Source organism: Artibeus jamaicensis, unplaced genomic scaffold (assembly GCF_021234435.1).
Source record: "Artibeus jamaicensis isolate MK-2021 breed Jamaican fruit bat unplaced genomic scaffold, CSHL_Jam_final contig_497, whole genome shotgun sequence".
Classification (NCBI taxonomy): Eukaryota; Metazoa; Chordata; class Mammalia; order Chiroptera; family Phyllostomidae; genus Artibeus; species Artibeus jamaicensis.
In genome coordinates this window covers 9987130-10000000 of record NW_026521863.1, presented here as the reverse complement: position 1 = coordinate 10000000, position 12871 = coordinate 9987130, and the positions used below count along the sequence as shown (strand labels likewise).

The 12871-nt window shown below is 43.5% G+C and overlaps 1 protein-coding gene across 8 annotated transcripts in view; it reads right to left on the bottom strand.

Moving 5' to 3' along the window:
• SYNE1 (spectrin repeat containing nuclear envelope protein 1) overlaps nt 1–10756 on the bottom strand; it is a 404650-nt gene extending 393894 nt beyond the window's left edge. For 6 of the 8 annotated variants that reach the window (XM_053668738.1, XM_053668743.1, XM_037157616.2 and 3 more), the window contains exons 1-2: nt 10109–10323; nt 2041–2329 (exon numbers count right to left, since the gene is read on the bottom strand). In XM_053668738.1, coding sequence (XP_053524713.1) covers nt 2041–2107 — 67 coding nt within the window. In that variant the 5' untranslated portion in view covers nt 2108–2329; nt 10109–10323. Of the gene's footprint in view, nt 1–2040; nt 2330–10108; nt 10325–10588 lie in introns of those variants that run through there. The other 2 variants (XM_053668739.1, XM_053668745.1) reach the window with 2 other exon arrangements.
• Between the last annotated feature and the right edge of the window lie 2115 nt (nt 10757–12871).

Genomic DNA, 12871 nt, shown 5'->3' with positions numbered 1-12871 from the left:
AGGACACCACTGTCACAGGTGTGGGATGGGGGTGGGAAATCCAATGCTTCCTCCACCCCACACGTGGCTCCAGAAAAGCCTCTTATTGCCCTGGCTAGTGTAGCTCAGTAGATTGGGCATCTTCCTGCAAACCTAAAGGTCACCTGTTCGATTCTGGGTCAGGGCATATGCCGGGTTCTGGGCCAGGTCCTCGGGTGGGGGCATGCAAAAGGCAACCAATCAATGTTTCTCTTGCACATCGATGTTTCTCTCCCTCTCCTTCTCCCTCCTTTCCCCTCTTTCTAAAAATAAATAAAATCTTTTTTTTTAAAGAAAAGCTACTCATAGATCCACCACAAAAAATATAAAGTGAAACACTAAGCATCAGTATTCTTTTCTCACACCTGACCATCACCTTAAAAGAATTGTCATTCAAACCAACATAAGAATAAAGTGGCTGTAAAATTAGAATCTGACTCTGAATTAAGTTTTTTTCAAATTTACTCTGTATAATTTCCCTTTGTTGCCAATCTCACCCAGAGAATTTTCCCACTGAATAGACTCAGGAAAATCTGCTTTATCCCCTAATTATCTTCTCCACAGTATGTAGGTTTCCTTTCCATTTTTTCAAAGATGAGATCACTGAGGCACAAAGCGCACAAAATGGCTCAGTAATTCGCAGCCCAACAGCCAAGACAGACACGGAGGAACGAGCCCCAAGTTCAGCGTGCCAGCTACCCAAGTACAGACTTACAACTGAAACTGGTGATCTTTGGCACCAGGCACTCCCAGTCACAGCTTTTTCCAGCCTATGGAGGAGCTCTATGCCTACACATTCAACAGAGATCTGTTCTTTCTTCTAGCCAGGCTCCTTCTGGCATTTCAAGTGGGACCCTATCACACTAAACATGAAACAAGGACGACTCACACTGAAGCATCAAAAAAAAAAAAAAAATCTGCCCAGTCACGTGACTGCAGGGGCCTTCTAATTGGTGGTTTCTGGTTGGTCGGAGACACTCCCACTTTCACTCATCTCCTGATTTCCTAAAGCTGGGAGCTTGTTCTGGGCCATGATATCCAGATTTAAGCATTTGGTCTGTATTTGAAAATGAAGCGTGCTTAACGAAAATGAATGCTGTGCGCATTGAGTCCGCTGCAAGAGAGAAATGTGGGGTAATGACAGATTAAAATGATGGCTGTGGTGCAAAACCACATTGGTGACTTGCTGGAGATTCTAGAAAACCCGAGGGCCAAGCTGTAACGTTATGTTTAAGCTCTCTGGACAAAGACTGGAGCAAATTCTTGCTCACTCTGGTATTTTTATATCCTAAAAATATACATTTGAAGCATAGGAGAGATAGCACGGGGGTTGTGACAGAGAAGCCATATTTTTATACCTAGAGAAGATGATTATTTTTTATGGTTCAAGGGATATACATGTTTAAAGAGAATTCACAATTAGGAATTATTTACGAGCTGCCATAGCACTTTACTGTTAATTCTCTTCCAAAAACAGTTCGCGTTTAGAGACGGAGCTCTGGTAAGGAACGGATGCGGTCCACAGGCCGCCGCTAGTAGCTGATCCCATCACGTCATTCCACTCCCTGGGCCTCTTTGCCTCCTGTTGCTCAAAGACTTGTTATATTTCTAAAGGCTTTCTTGGTGGGGTAAGTAAGCTACTGGTTTACTTATTTAACGATAACATATTATTTGACAATTAACCTTATCAGGGCACTGTCACAGTGTTGTATTGTCATTTGTTATTGAAGAATAGTTTGCAATAACTCTAATTCCCACTGGACGCTAAATAACCATGAAGGTCACACTAACATAGACAAAAAAATAAGAAGTTTGTCTTTTCCTACATAAAGAAGACAGAAACTGAAAATAGCATTGACTAGTTTGAAACACTGGGGTGAACGACATTTTGCTATTCCTTGTTATCATTTCATGACATTGAATAAAAATACAAGCGAATTGAAAAGGCTCTGAGATGCACTAGTACATACAGTGTATTAAAAACAACAGCAACCAAAACTAATAGGCGTCTCTGCCCCTTACCTTGCAGCCTTTGCATCACGTTGGCAATGTCCCGAGGTGACCGAGAGGCCGTCCTGGAGGCAGCCATGGCCCCTGCCGTAGCATGAAACCAACAGCGGGGACTCTCCACTCAAGGCAGTGCAGGACCCTGCCACTCTAGGAAACGTACTTGAACTTCATTTGATCTCTGGAGTCCTAAAGCAATCTCAGGCACTTGCAGCAGTCAGCCAGGAGACAGCACCTCCAAAGACTAAACCACTCCTTTTTCTTCTTTTGTTTTAAGACTGTCCTCTTACAGAAACTCAGGAACCTGAAAAACGAATAGAAAATGTACAATATAAAAAAATCCTCATAGGTCAGCATAGGGCTAAAATAAGAACTATTTCTCTTCAATTTGAACAGTGATTCATTACCAAGTGAAATGAGTAATGCGGTAATACTTATAAACTATCAAGTACTAGGCAAATACTAGGAATTTTTATGATGGCTAATAAAAACAAATACATACACACAAGACATACACAATAAAATCAGGAGCTAAAAGGAGAAATGTTCACTTTTACTTCATGTTTTCTTTTTAAACAATATACTTTTTTCCATTGATCTTCGAAAGTGAAAGTACTTGGAACACCGAGTTCTCTTTCTCAGTGCTCAGGCTTTTCCTACCTGGGCTGAAAGGTAAGAGAGGGGAAAAAGAGGTAGGAGAACAGTTGCTGAAATCTTGGCATTGAGACATGTACTTGGAACAAGAATTTTTCTAGCCCTAAAGTTAGCTGAAGAGAGAGTCTTGCCTCAAACCAATTAATTAGTAACAGAAAGAAGAGAAGAGTGCAAAATACACCCAGAGAAAGGAACTGAACCACAGGGCCACACTGGGGGGAGCTCTGTGAGAGTGACACCCTGTTATAGGTCACACTCGTCTCTGCATCAGGATGACCAGGTGAAGGAAAGGAATGCAGTTGGGGGCAGGGAGGATGATGAAAGCAAAATGGAAAAGAAGACACAGCATGTGTATGTGGGATGGTCCACCTGCCAAAAGGGAAAAAGAAAGTAAGAGTCTATGAATGCTATCAAAAATGATAGTATAACAGCCCTGGCTGGTGTAGCTCAGTGGACTGAGCATGGGCCTGTGAACCAAAGGATCAAGGTTCGATTCCTAGTCAGGGCACATGCCTGGGTTGCAAGCCAGTTCCGGGCAGGGGCCAGTTCCCAGCAGGGGCTACACGAAAAGCAACTGTACATTGATATTTCTCTCCCTCTCTCTTTCCCTTCCCTTCTAAAGATAAATAAAAACATCTAAAAAAATAAATGAAATTATATTTAAAAATTACAGTATAACCTGATTGTACACAAACAGTAATATTTATGAAAGATTGGTTAAGTAGTAAAGTGTAATTACAACAGACTTTAAAGTGTCATTATTAATATTAGTATATAATGGTCGCTGGTTAGAATGCACAAATGCAAAGCTGATAATAATATCTTTTTTACCAAAGATTAGCATTTTGAAAAGGATGCAAAACAACGCACACTGCGACTGCTCCGTATGACAAAGCATCACAAAGGTGTACTGGAGCAAGGAACGTGTCATGGTCACTTAGCAAGTTAGGGCACAGGGGTGAGGGTAAGAAATAGCACTAATTGGTGAAAAGGCACAGCCTTACTCCTCTTGGCTACTTGAAAGGATAACTACTAGATGCATTTCGAAACAATACTTGGCAACTTCTGGGCTGGAGGGCGCTTCTCAGTGGGTAGCTCTCCAAGAGATTCTGGGAGAAATAACTACTCATGGCTGGCCTGTCCTGCATCCAGGCCTCCAGGCCTGCTGTACTTGTGTGCCCATTAGCACCCTTCAGCTCCTCGGGATAACTATTGCACCTGCCCACATACAAAAGCTACCTTAATTTGAAAACTAATAGACGGTGAGAAGTGCCTGAGAAATCTTAAAAGTGGCTCTCTAAGGTGTCATAAAGTGAGGTTCTCCAAATGCAATCCTGTAACTTCCTGAAATCTGCCTCTCTATTTACGTATGTACAAAGTAGGGGTGAAGAAAGAAATTCATTTTAATTCAGATATCCCACACCAAGCCAAGCTCAGGCCTGGAGTTCATGGAGGATTAAGACACGGCCACTGCCATCGATCAAGACCCATGGAATTAAACGTGATGTTTTTTAAGTCATTGCCTTATAGATCCCCACGTTTCTACCCTCTTCCAGTTCACATTCATGTTACACAGTAGATTAATACTAAAATATGTATCTCTTCTCCCCTCCCTGTTTTGAAACCACATTGGACTCAGAATGTCTCTGCTGTGCCCAACCTCAGCTTATGTATCCAGTCTCACTGCTACAGTATAAATAACACATTTTGGGTGTCAGAGTTCAGTGATGGGGGTATGAAGATGGAGAGGACATATTATCTCCTTCTTTGAGGAGCTTAGAACATAGTCAGAGATGTAACAGAAAAGATAATATATTGATACCATGGGTATGTGCAAATATAACCATGAGGGATACAAGAAATGGGCACCAAGCCAATCTGAAAGTTCCGAAAAGTATCCTGGGAGGGCGCTAACCCCTGAACTGAGTTTTGGTCAATAAGTTAGAGTTATTAAAAGGTGAAAAAATATGAACATGCATTTCAGGCAAAATGAGTAGCTCGAGGAGAGGCATGGGCGCGAGAAGCAGCATGATTCTGTGTGAAATCAGCAAGCATTAGACAGTGACGCACCCCTCCGCCAGGTGCCATTCTGGAGCTGAGGGTGGAGAAGCAGCGTGGCCCCATGTGCTGTGCTCAGAAGTCATTCCTAACTCTCAAGGAGGTGACAGGAAGTGGCTGATGGATTCTAAATTGGAAGTGACCAGGTATAATTTAGATGATTTCAGCTATAGTGTTAAAGGAGATATTTGAGGAAGATAAGGGTAGAAAATACAGGAATATCACTTAGAAGGGTATCTCAGGAGTCCAAATGGGAGACGATGAGAGACTAAGACAGTACAGTAAGTAGATGGTAAAATCACTTCTCAAAAATTTAGGAGGCAGAATGTGCAGGCCTTGGTGATTGGTCAGGGATGGGAGATGGGGAGTGGAAGGCGGGGTGGATGGTATTTCAGAAGATTCACAGGGCTGTGACCTGAGATTTTATGGGCCATGATACCATCAGCCTAGTTCAGCAGAAGAACTTGCAGATATTTTACTTCCCAATATTTTTACTTCAAACCTTCATATGCTGGCTTAACAATTCTTCATTGTACCTTCACATCCCCCCTGTGCAGGACACTCTCATCTGAAGAAATGCAAAGGATCTCTACAGACTCAGCCCCGGACTCACGCCCTGCTTGAAATCTCCTTCAGCAGACCACCACCCATTCGGCACTGTTTTCCCTCAATTCCTCCAACTTCCCACTTTGTACTAGTATACACAGGATTTGTCCTACATTTGTCACCATGATTGGTGTCATCTCCCTCAAACTAGACCACGAACACTTTGCAGGTATAGCGATCACAAGTCTTACTGCTGGGACATCCCACCCACTGATACCAAGTATATCCCTGAGCACATCCTAGTCCTCGATACGTTTGTTTTATTAAATCAAGCTCACAGTACTTTACCTCTATAAGACAACCCCCAGAAAACCCCTTCTTCCCAACTGCAAAATAAGTTGATGCAATATCCTTCCTATTTTAGAAACAAGATAAAATATTTTGCATGTATGCACATATTTCCTCTTTTGAAAAATGATACTCTTGTGTTATACTGATACTTTAACTTAAGATGACATGTGATTTGATCTAAAAAATTGAATTAATAAAACAAAGATAATAAGAAGAACCTGGAAATTATAATCTGTGAGTTCTAGGTTCAGCTTTTTTCCAACCAGCTGGGTGATTTGGAGCTGGTCCTATGGTCTGAGAACATCAACAACTGCCTGTCATGGGGAGTATGGTTCCATGAAATGCTCTCGCTGAGGACTAAAAAGACAGGCTGAGTCCACACTCTGTCTCTTATTGTCCATGCGACCTTAAGAAAAGTGAACTTTTCTGAGTGCTTGTTTCTTCACCTGTAAAAGGAAGTAATTTTATGCTAGTAAGTTTAATTTTATCCTGCATAAATTAAGGTAGAAACAATCTATGTATAATGTTCTTAGCAGATTATCTGGCATGCAGTAGAGTTTCAGCCAATCACTGGCCCCATTTTCCCTTCCCCGCCCTCAGTTTCTCTTCCAAAATTTGAGAGTAGCCTAGAGAGAAGACATGCTGTCAAGTGTGCTTTTCAGCTCCAAAAGCAATGGCAGCACACGTGACAGCTAACACAACTACTGGTACAAGGTCATGAGATCTTGAAGTTCACTCCTTGAACTGACTGATTGATTTATCGAGCAGTGGTTGTGGGAGTGACCTATGGACCCAGAAATCAGAGAAAGGTACAGCACTGTCAAGGTGCTCACTGTTCCAGGGTGATCAAGAGTTTTAATAGGTGCAGGGCATTTTAATAGCTAATTTTTATAGGTGAGGAGTAGGGGAAAGTGAAGGGAGCAATGAGTATTGGGATGGAAACAGGGAATTAAGTGGACATTGCTGGGCTGCATGCCAATTAGCAGTCTCTGCACCATTTCCAAATCTTTCCAGCAGGAAGAACTGAGATTACCATGTAGCAAAGTATATCTACCATACCTAACAGAGAGGTAAGATTCTTGTATTTATTATTTCATAGAGCAAAAATGTACTGAGGAACTATTTGACAATGGTACTAAGTAAATAGCAGTGAACAAGACGGATAAGCCCCTCTCAGACCTTACGTACCAGAGGAGGAGAGGATAAATCAACATTACGACAAAGCAGAGTGAGTGGTATAATGGAGAAACACAGGGTTCTGTGGAAACAAGCTGAATGCTCAATCAATAACCATTTGCTGTATTTATTGTGCAGGATGCAGAAGGATTTAAAACTACCTGCTAGGTGGGATTCTCCTGTCTAAACAATGTATTCTTCTTAACACCAGCATCTGTGGAAAACACAGCGGGGAATCATCCCAAAGAGACCTTTCCTGGCTAAGCAGAGTGGGACAACTGGCTACTCATTTCTTGTTTGTGCTCCTAAAAGGGAATGCAGGAAAAAAACTCAAGAACAAACAGGACTAGGTCAGAAGAATACATCTTAAAGCAATGCAACTCAATTTTGAGGCATGAGGAAGCGACAGCAGGAACTTTCAAACCCTGCAACAACCAGAGATGATATGGCTCATTTCCAGCAGAAAAAGATGAACTGGCACTATAAAGCATAAACTGATTCACAACACTTTGCTAGAGTATATTTGAAGTTTGGATATTTCTTAATCAGCTAGTGAAATATGTTCAAGAATAGCACTGCTATTAAAATCTACTATTAAACAAAAATAAAAAAGCTAATGAATACATTTCAACCTCCTTCTATCTAAGTTCACTGCTGGAATGAGTTTCTTAAGTGCCTAATTTTAAATTTAATTATTGTTTTCCTCCTTTCACCCTTTAGTGATGGTACTAATTAATAAAAAACTAAGATGGCTAAATGGTATAAAGATGGGAGATGGATAAAGGGAAAAAGAGGGACACCCTGGAGTTACTATAAATATAGTACTAATGTATGTGTGGGGGGTATCAGTGAATAGTGCTGGTAATTATTTACCAGCATGAAATATTCAGGGTCACATAAGAACTGGTCCTTACCCTGGAAGAGCAAAAACACAAACCAGTCATCAAAAGACAAAGTATAGAGCTCTCTTCCCTAAAAGATATTGTGTCGTAATTCAACTGTATTTTTGTGAGCGTGGAGTATTGATCATGCCCAGGGACATGGCTACCTTTCCACCAGACTCTGCTCCAGTCCGTACCACACTCCTTGCCAAACACTGGCTCTGGTTGGATTAGTCCACAAGGAAGGACACAGAGCACACTGTAGAGGAAGAGAAATTCAGATTTCCTCACAGGGGAACCCAGGGTCCCGTGCCTGTCACCTTCAGGCCACAGGGTGTGGCTGTAGCATCTAGAGCTGCAGCCACCGGAGCAAATGCTACAACCTCGCCCTGTCATGGGCTTCGTACATCCCGTTACAATTACACCTCCTCTGGTTTCCAAGAAGCTGTTGCATAATCACCAGGGAGCAGGTCTTAGGGTAACACATGACACGGGCCATACGAGCAACTCCCAAAAACTTAAATGGCAAACTGCCTTTCTCCTATCTCTAGGCCTTTGCAGGAGAGAATGGAGTGAGAACTCTTGATATAGGAACAACGAGAACAGAAATAAACCAGTGTGAAGAATCTTTAGTTAGGAAAGATGATCAGCCGTAAAAGAGAAGAAAATGTTACCCTGTGCAACAGCATGGGTAGATCTGGAGAACATTATGCTAAGTGAAATAAGCCAGTCACAGAAAGACAAATACCATATGATTTCACTCATATGTGGAATCTAATGAACAAACTGAACTAACAAGCAAAACAGAGACAGACTCATAGATGGAGAGCAGGCTGACAGCTAAGGGAGGGGTACGGGGGGAGGGACTGAGCAAAACAGGGAAAAAAAGGAACTCATGGACATGGACAACGCTGCGGTGATTGCAGGGGGAGGGGAGAGGGGAATGTAAGGGGACCAAATGATAATGGAAAAAAAATACAATAAAATAAATTAATTAATTTAAAAACAGAAAGATACTGAGAATATAATACAAAAGCTGAACAAATATTTTCAAAGGCTAGCAATAGTATCCGAGTCAGCCAAGACATGCTTTTATCTTCCGCATGAAACATATTAAGTTAGCCTTGATCTGGCACATTTTATTCTAAATTTGCCACAAAGTAATGAACAGATTCAAACACACATACAAAATAGATGTGTTCTATGACACTGTTCTGGGGGTATCAGGAACTTTCTATCCATACCATTAACCTCTTTCGTCATGGGGAACAGCAAGCCTCTCAAAGAACCAGCCTCATGACTTGTGATTAAATCAGCATTTTACGCACATGAGGGTCACATTAATAACCTTTGTCTAATTGAGAATTTTACACTTTCTCTTGGATGGGTCTGGCTTCTGTATACAAATGTTTCCTTTAGGAAAGTGGCTCACAGGGGAAGACAAACATAGGAAATAGTAATAATAATAATAATAATAATAATAATAATAATAAACAACTCATTTTGAACTTTCTTAACCTTCAAAGAAAAACTGCAGCTACATCCACGTTTTCCACTCCGAATCGAGAAGCTAAGAAGTGGCCACGCCAGGATGCTAGGGCCGGTTTCGCAGCTGATGCTTCTTGCTGGCTGGACCTGCCTCTCTCTATGGAAGAGGGCCTGAACTTGCAGCGATGTCATTGAGGCAGCGCACGGAAGCCAAGCCGTGTTCCAAGGGGCTTTCTTTGCTTTACTGCTGACAGCGGCTTTATTCTGCACTATTTTCCTGTCCCTTGCCTTGCACCTGCCGCCCTGGGAAACACCATTTCCCTGAACTCTTCCCGCAGCAATGCAAAATCTGTCTGGAGAGGAGATGAAAGTTATCTTGCCCTCTAGCGTAGGCTGTCCCTGGAAGCATTTGCTAGGTGGCAGCTGAGTCGAGCCTGAAGCCCTGGCCTCTGCTCAGGCTTCCAGCCTTGGGCTGTGCGACCCATTCCCCCTCCCCCAGCCCTTCCTAAAATAGTCAGGGGTGGAGGAAGGGAGGCTCCTAGAACGTGTTCCACGCCCTACATCTCCCTTTTGATAGTAGCAACAGTGCGGACCATCACAATAAGAAGGTGGCTGCCTTTGGCTTCTTCATCATTGGAGCCCAAAGACGTGCCATGAGCGGAAATGACAAGTCAGAGAGGGGGGATATTAATAGGCACGGCTACGTACAAGATGCCAGTGGCATGCTTCCCACCTCCTATCTCCTCATCCAAGAGTGTCACACGTACACACACCACTGCCACCATCACCCCCTCCTTCCCATCAAGCACGCACAACCCGAGCGTGCAAGTACAAACTTGCTTGCAATTTTGTCTGCAATCTCTTAGGCTTACACTCATATTCTCATTCCCTTTACTCCTTTCCCCCACCTTCGTCCCCTTGCCTGTTACCTTCTCTCTCCGGGGCTGCTTCAGGTTCTAGGCAGTGCCGCGAGCAAACAGCCAGCTGCGGTCTCCGCAGCCCGGCGCGGTTGCAGGGCTGCGGGGAGCCGGGCCACCCCGGTTACAGAGTACAACACGCCGGGCCAGCTCCAGATCTGCAGCCGCGCTCCCTCGGGCTCGCTCGCACACTCGCTCTCTCTGCGCCCAGCTGCTCCGCGACTCTACCCTCTCTCTCCAATCGGGTCCTCCTCCCAGCTGCACCCTGGGGTTTTAGGCCTCCCCCTCCCCCCCCCCTCCCCCCACACACACACTAATGCTCCTTTCGAAGGGGAAGGTCCTGTGGTGGGTTCAGTCCCGTGGTCAGTCCCGCACTACCCTGAGTCGCCACACCCCTCCCAGCCCCGAGCCCCACGCCCAGGCTCCAGGTTGCGCTGGTCCCTGGCTGAGCAGGGGAGGGAGCCTGGAAGCTGTTTAGCAGGCCTGCCTTACCTCCTGGAGATGCACGGCCTCAGGCATTTCTCCGCAGCTGCAAAGCCAGTGCTGTAACCCACCCTCTGGGTGAGCTTTTCCGCGGGATTCACCTCCCAGGAGTTGAGGAGGAAGGAAATGGCCGAGAGCCCCGGCAAGAAGATGCGCTGCACCGGCTGCTAACTTTTGGCCTGGGCTTCCACTGCTAGGTTGACCTTTTGGAGCAGAACCTGTCTTGAAAGGCTGGGGAAGTGCCCCGATGGTCCCAGGAAGGAAGTGATGCAGTTCAGTAAGAACATTCCACCGGCCCCTTCTACCACGACTTTCAAAAAGATAATAACGGCTGACCTTTTGACCGTCAAAGCAGCAGCAAATAATTTGGGGGAGACTAGTCAGACTTTACAAGGTTTTGTTGTTGCTTTTTATAAAGCTTAACTCTCTCAAGAAGGAACTTCACATCTTAATCATATTTATTCCTGATCATTCATTAAGATGATGCTGAAGAATTGCCTGCAGTTTTTTCAGATGCACCGTTTCAGTCTGTTAGAGTCTTTTTATCACAAGTCCCCATCGTGTGGAAGAGATCCTGGTGTTGCCTAGTAGCATGGGGAGAATTATTTTGTTGTGGTTTTATGGTTTCCAAGCAAAGTCAAACATAGGCTCTCTTGACCAACAATGAAGCCCAAGCCCAACAGGACTGTGACAACTAAAATAATTGAAACTATGTTGCAATCATCTTAAGCATAATAATTACACCCTCGAATCCTCAATATGAACAAAACAGTTTTCTATCCTCCAAATTTGCTGAATGGAAGGACTGGCTTATGAAGCAAAAGTTCCTCTTTCCCTTACTCACTGCCAACACATCACCATTTAGCTTTTGCTTTCCCTTCAAATTCTCTTTCTTCTGGATGCCATTAAGGTAATAATAGTCATGTGCTATGTAATGATGTTTTGGTAAACAAAAGGCTGCATATACGCAGTGGTCCCATAAGATTACGATGGAGCTGAAAAGTTCCTATAACGATGGAGGGACATGACAGCCATGAGCGTGTCTAGGTGCAACACCAGCTTATTACGTGTTGGTGGCAATGCTGTAAACAAATCTATTGCCCCACTGGTCCTATAAGCAGCACATACGATCATGCACAGTATATAATACTTGATAATGATAATCAATGACTATGCCACTGGTTTAGTATTTACTATACTATACTTATTTTGAGTCTTTCTGAAATACTTTTATCTTTATTTTAGTATACTCTCTCTACTTATAAAAAAAGTTTGCCATAAAACAGTGTGTCATGTTACGCTGGCAGCAGCCTCACACATCACAAGCTTACACTTCTTTTGACTGCATCATTTTCTCTTGCCCTTGACTTAACCTTGGGTTGTTTTGTACAGTAACATGCAACACAAGGCTAGGTGTGCAGTAGTTTAGACCATCTAGGTTTGTGTAAGTTTCCTCTGTATAGTTCGCACAGTAACAAAATCACCTAGCACATTTCTCAGAACATATCTCCACAGTTAAGCGTCATGACTGCATCGGAAATGAATCTAGTAGAGTAATCGGATGTGTTATCTTTCATTTATAAGCCAAAGAATCAATCTCTAATTGCAACACTTGTTAGACCTTAAAGTTGGGCCTGGAGAGGACAGTGTTTGGGATCAGTCTCAATGCATATTTTGCCTCTGCCCCTGCCTAAGTTTACTCTCATTATAGATACCCAGAGCTCATTGTGGAGATAACTTAGTCATTCCAGACAGTACCCTCTGCCTGGGTAGCCACCAGACTGAGATCCAAACTTATAAAACTTTCATTCATGAGAAAAGGATTGGACTCAGTTCTCCTACTCAATCGGTACCTACAGACAACCAATTCACCCTGAAGGCTTCTGAGGGTAGGGTAAGAAACTGTACTTCATGTGTTAAGCAATGACTTCCTTAAGTTGACTTACCTGAGAAGAAAGGCACTTGAATTGTGAACCTCAAGCATTGCTCCCACCGTCTGAAACTCCTTAACTAGACCTCGCTGCTATTCTCCCAGGCTCAAGCAGGTAGGGGGGGGACCTAGGGCAGTCTGCCTGGCACTGGCCACCTGGTGAACTGGACTTCCACTCTCAGCAACTTTATCCTCTACAGAAAGACCAAGCACATTATAGGCTTTTTAAAAAAGGCCTGTCATTTTTATATGCTCCAGACAAGTGTGCTGTACCTTCCTTTATTCAACAACTATTGTTTGAAAACCTACCATATACCAAATGTCATCCTATGCCTTGGGACGACAGTGGTAAGCAAAATACT